The sequence below is a fragment of the Salvia hispanica genome, chromosome 1 (genome assembly GCF_023119035.1).
Source record: "Salvia hispanica cultivar TCC Black 2014 chromosome 1, UniMelb_Shisp_WGS_1.0, whole genome shotgun sequence".
Taxonomy (NCBI): Eukaryota; Viridiplantae; Streptophyta; class Magnoliopsida; order Lamiales; family Lamiaceae; genus Salvia; species Salvia hispanica.
The window spans coordinates 42,955,966-42,959,880 of NC_062965.1; the positions used below are offsets into that span (position 1 = coordinate 42,955,966).

Consider the following 3,915-nt stretch of genomic DNA (forward strand, 5'->3'; position numbering starts at 1 on the left):
TCTTATAACAACTGGGAAGCATGGCGCTGCCCTTTTAAGTCACACCTTGACATACATCCGCCTTATCCTCGAGCATCTGTAGGTGCCCTTCATCTACATTCACCGAGAAGACAATCGAGCAGCTGTTTTCTAGCCAGGGACGGAGGTACCAGCGGCCCACTACCGGACCTAGACCCCGCCCCTTTGCTAACCTATTGGATTATTAATACGTAACTCAACTTCTGATGTTCCATATTATATATTTTCCCTTTTAATGATTCGAAGGTTTGTCAATGTGTTTTCTCCGGGTGTCTCATGTCACACAATACATAAAATTATAATAATGCAAGGCTTTAAATTTATTTTGAGCTGTACTCAAGCGAATAATTAATCATAACTGAGTTCACAGAAGACCATGACTCTGGTTTTGATGAGTACATATGTTCTTTGAACATTAACAAGTCTGGCCCTATTATGAATCAAACAGTGAAGATAGGCAGGTCCAACTTAAGCAAAGTACCAAGTGAACAAAGAGATCTTACAACAAGAAAGCACACCTAACAAGAGAGGAGAGAGCAAAACAAAATCTCCATCGTGTCTTTACGTGATCAGTAATCATACTGATTCACCACTCAGCAACTCAATCAGTTCACTCTTTTTCAACTTTGAGAATCTTTTCATGCCACGCGACTTGGCAAGGGCTCTCAATTCAGTCAGCTTCATTCCGTTCAAACTGATGGCCTCGTCCGCGTCATCTTCTTTTGCTACATCTTCATGCTCCGTCTCAACAATCCCTGAATTTTCATCAAAAGCATCTATTTCTGAAGTGAAAGGCTCGACTTCAGATTCGGAATCATATTCAACAACCTGGATGTCGTCTTGGGCCTCTGGTTCCGCATGACTCCACTCTCTTTCAGTGTCCACATTGTCCTCCGAGACAGAGTCTTCGGCATAAACAGGTTGGAATTTGATTTCAGGGACTGGAGATCTTTTCCGGAAGTTTGACTTTGGTCGGGTGAGACGTGGGATTGGGGATTCTTGCGCCTCATGATTCACACTACTGCTGGAGTTTGAGTATGAGATGCTTGTGCTTCCTTCCTCTGTAGATGGGCCAGTCTGTTCATCCTGATCCAGGATGAAGTCCCTGCCATTGGCGGTGGTGTTGCTCTTCTTCCCTTGCTGAACTGAGTGTTTCCTCAAAAGCTTGAGTAGAGAATCAACAGTTTCACTCTCTTTGCTTTTTGTTTGAGACTCCTCAATTTTCTTTCCTTCCTTCATTGCTGCTCTTTCACGTAGTTGGGCCTGCACCTTACGGAATAATTCAACAATTTCCTTTTCTCTAGGACCAGTAGTTGCAGTTGCCTGATATTTATTGTTGGATGCAGAAAGAAGTGGTCCATTTTTGGAAGAGAGAGTTTCGAATTCTTCATGGTCATCACACTCTTCTCTTGTTTCATTTTGCCTATTCCTATTGCGGGAGTATCCATGCCTTCTTTGATTATTTGGGAAATCCGGGTTTCTCCTATAGTTGCTAGAACTTGCATTACACACAGAAGATGTGTACCTAGAAACACATCTCAAAGGAAAAAACTTGACATCTGAAACGAGCTTGTGTTCACGACAAGATCTAGGTGATAAGGACAGTGCTTTCCCAGAAATTCCAGAGCAGGGAAGAGGACTGCTATCAGATGGACCATATCCTGCAATGAGATTAGGGAAGGATGTCAAAAATAAGTATTATTCTGGATGGTGGAAAAAATCATGACAATAAATTGGCAATGTTGATTATCCAGAATTTGGTAGTGGGCGGTGATTAGAAACATTAGTAAGTCTTTTGCCAGTTTTAAACAGTGTCAACTAGAAGATAAGCTCATCAAGAATTCCTCATCCAAAGAATCACCAGAGCATACAAAAGTTATAACCAATTCTTGCACACGAGACTAAAGTGAAAAGATAAACTGAGAAGCTATATTTTAAACATATAAGGCTAATAATAGCCCAAGAAGCTTAAAATAAAACAGTTTCCTTTTATTTACTAGTAAAACAGAACCAGTGTTTGGAAATTGGAGAAACCAGTTTCCTTTTGTGGAGAATCGGTGTAGATATTTGCATAATGGAGAATAACCGAGTTAAGAATCAAAGAAATTGTTCATAAACCATTGGTGTATTCACATGGCAGTTGGAAGAAAATTATGAAGCCAAGGACTGTTGTGGAGAGTACATTTTGGCTATCAGAGAGGGCCTTAGCTATCAGAGAGGGACCATAATTGCAGGAACAAGAAACTTCCATAAGCAAAATTAGTGCAGTTGAGTTATAACATAAATAGGTTAGCAAATAGAACCACTGCTTGGATGGCTTAAATTATTATTTCCTCATCCTCCTCTCCGTTTTAGGATAAATATTATATTCCTGTTTTCTGCAATAGGTCATAATTCAGATATTTCATCTCAATTTCATAAATTTCACATTTGTCTGTATTTTAAAAGGGAAAAGAAAAAGGCAAAAGAAAGCTGCTATCATATTGTTCTCAACAAATAGAGCATAGGCCAGATGAAAGGTTTTCAAGTCCTTTTGTTCTATAGCATTTAAATCAAAATACATCATCAATCAAGATTCAAGACAACATACACTTGTATTGCTTCCTAATCTTCGAGCACAATGCCAACAGGATTACCTAACAAGTTATGCTTAGCAATTAATCTTAATCTCAAGATATGCTTCTTATGGTATCATTCATACATAAACAACTACCCAGAAACTTCAATCAGCAAATTCCAACTTGAGTGCAAGCCACAAACCTAACAAAATGTTCCAGCTCTACGATTCTGAACAAACATGGAACCAAAAATTAATAAATTAAATTATGCAACAACGCATTTCAGCAAACAGATGGTAGGAGTCTCCCAAACAAGCTTAAAACGCAAAATTATCCGCAACCAAGGGCAAAATTCAGCAAAACACTAACTCTTCACCAAAGCATTAGAGCACACGGTATATATGCATAAAGCCATAAAACATAGTTACCAGGAATGGTTTTGGAGATGAAATTAATAGAGCGCGACATTGTTGTAAACAGCTTCGGTGCAAAACGTTGAATTGAAATGGGGTTTTGAACATAATCGACGGTGACGCTGAGGTTTTATACTTCGCCGGCAATTGGCTGAAGATGAATGGATATTTGGGCGTAGCGGAATTATACCTCGATTAAATTTAAACCCAACCCATCTTCTATTTTGTAAAACATCACTACTAGAAAAAAAAAATACACAAAAATCACAAAAATTTATAATTACAAATATGGAATACTATACTTTTTTTATCTAACGTTGCAATTTTTTTGTTGAAAAATTATTCTTATAACAATAACACCCTCAATTTGTGAAATTATTATGATAACATTGACACCCTTAATTTGTGCATTAGAGGTAAGACTGACAATGTTCGATAAGACACGAAAATCTGACACAAACACTGAAATTAATGGGTTTGAATTATGCCTTATTGGATTCGTGTCTCGATTAGATTGACTCGTTAGGAATCCAATAATTTTGGGTTAAGTTGGATTGTAATGATCCATAACAAAAAGATATTCCATCCGTCCCACAAAAATATAGACAATGGGTATGATACGAGAATTAAGACAAAATTGGTAAAGTAAGAGAAATGAGGAGAATGGTATGATAAAGTAAGAGAGATGAAGAGAATGATAGTTAAAGTAGTGTTAGTGGATAGTGAGACCTACATTATTAAATTGATATAACTTTCTAAAATGGAATGCACATATTTTTGGGGGACATACGAAAATGGAAAGTGCATATATTTTTATGAGAGAGGGGAGGGGGGTACTACACAATATTATTATTTTAATTATTTTTTATTATTTTTTAAAATATGTAAAATATTAGTTTTATTCTCTATGTTTGTGTAAATCAAGA

The 3,915-nt window shown here is 37.2% G+C and overlaps 1 protein-coding gene across 1 annotated transcript; it reads right to left on the reverse strand.

The window, feature by feature from the left end:
* Positions 1-348: 348 nt before the first annotated feature.
* Positions 349-3,191, reverse strand: LOC125200764 (rho-N domain-containing protein 1, chloroplastic-like). The gene is made up of 2 exons (XM_048098524.1): positions 3,005-3,191; positions 349-1,679 (listed from the first exon to the last, which is right to left on the reverse strand). Exons 1-2 carry the CDS (start codon positions 3,042-3,044, stop codon positions 595-597), a joined length of 1,125 nt encoding a protein of 374 aa, XP_047954481.1. The 5' UTR covers positions 3,045-3,191; the 3' UTR covers positions 349-594.
* Positions 3,192-3,915: the final 724 nt, after the last annotated feature.

Excerpts from the sequence above, each read along its gene's own strand:
- LOC125200764 (XM_048098524.1), bottom strand. The coding sequence starts at position 3,044 with ATGTCGCGCTCTATTAATTTCATCTCCAAAACCATTCCTG. Across the intron at positions 1,680-3,004 it reads CATCTCCAAAACCATTCCTG|GATATGGTCCATCTGATAGC; the intron begins GTAACTATGTTT and ends ATCTCATTGCAG.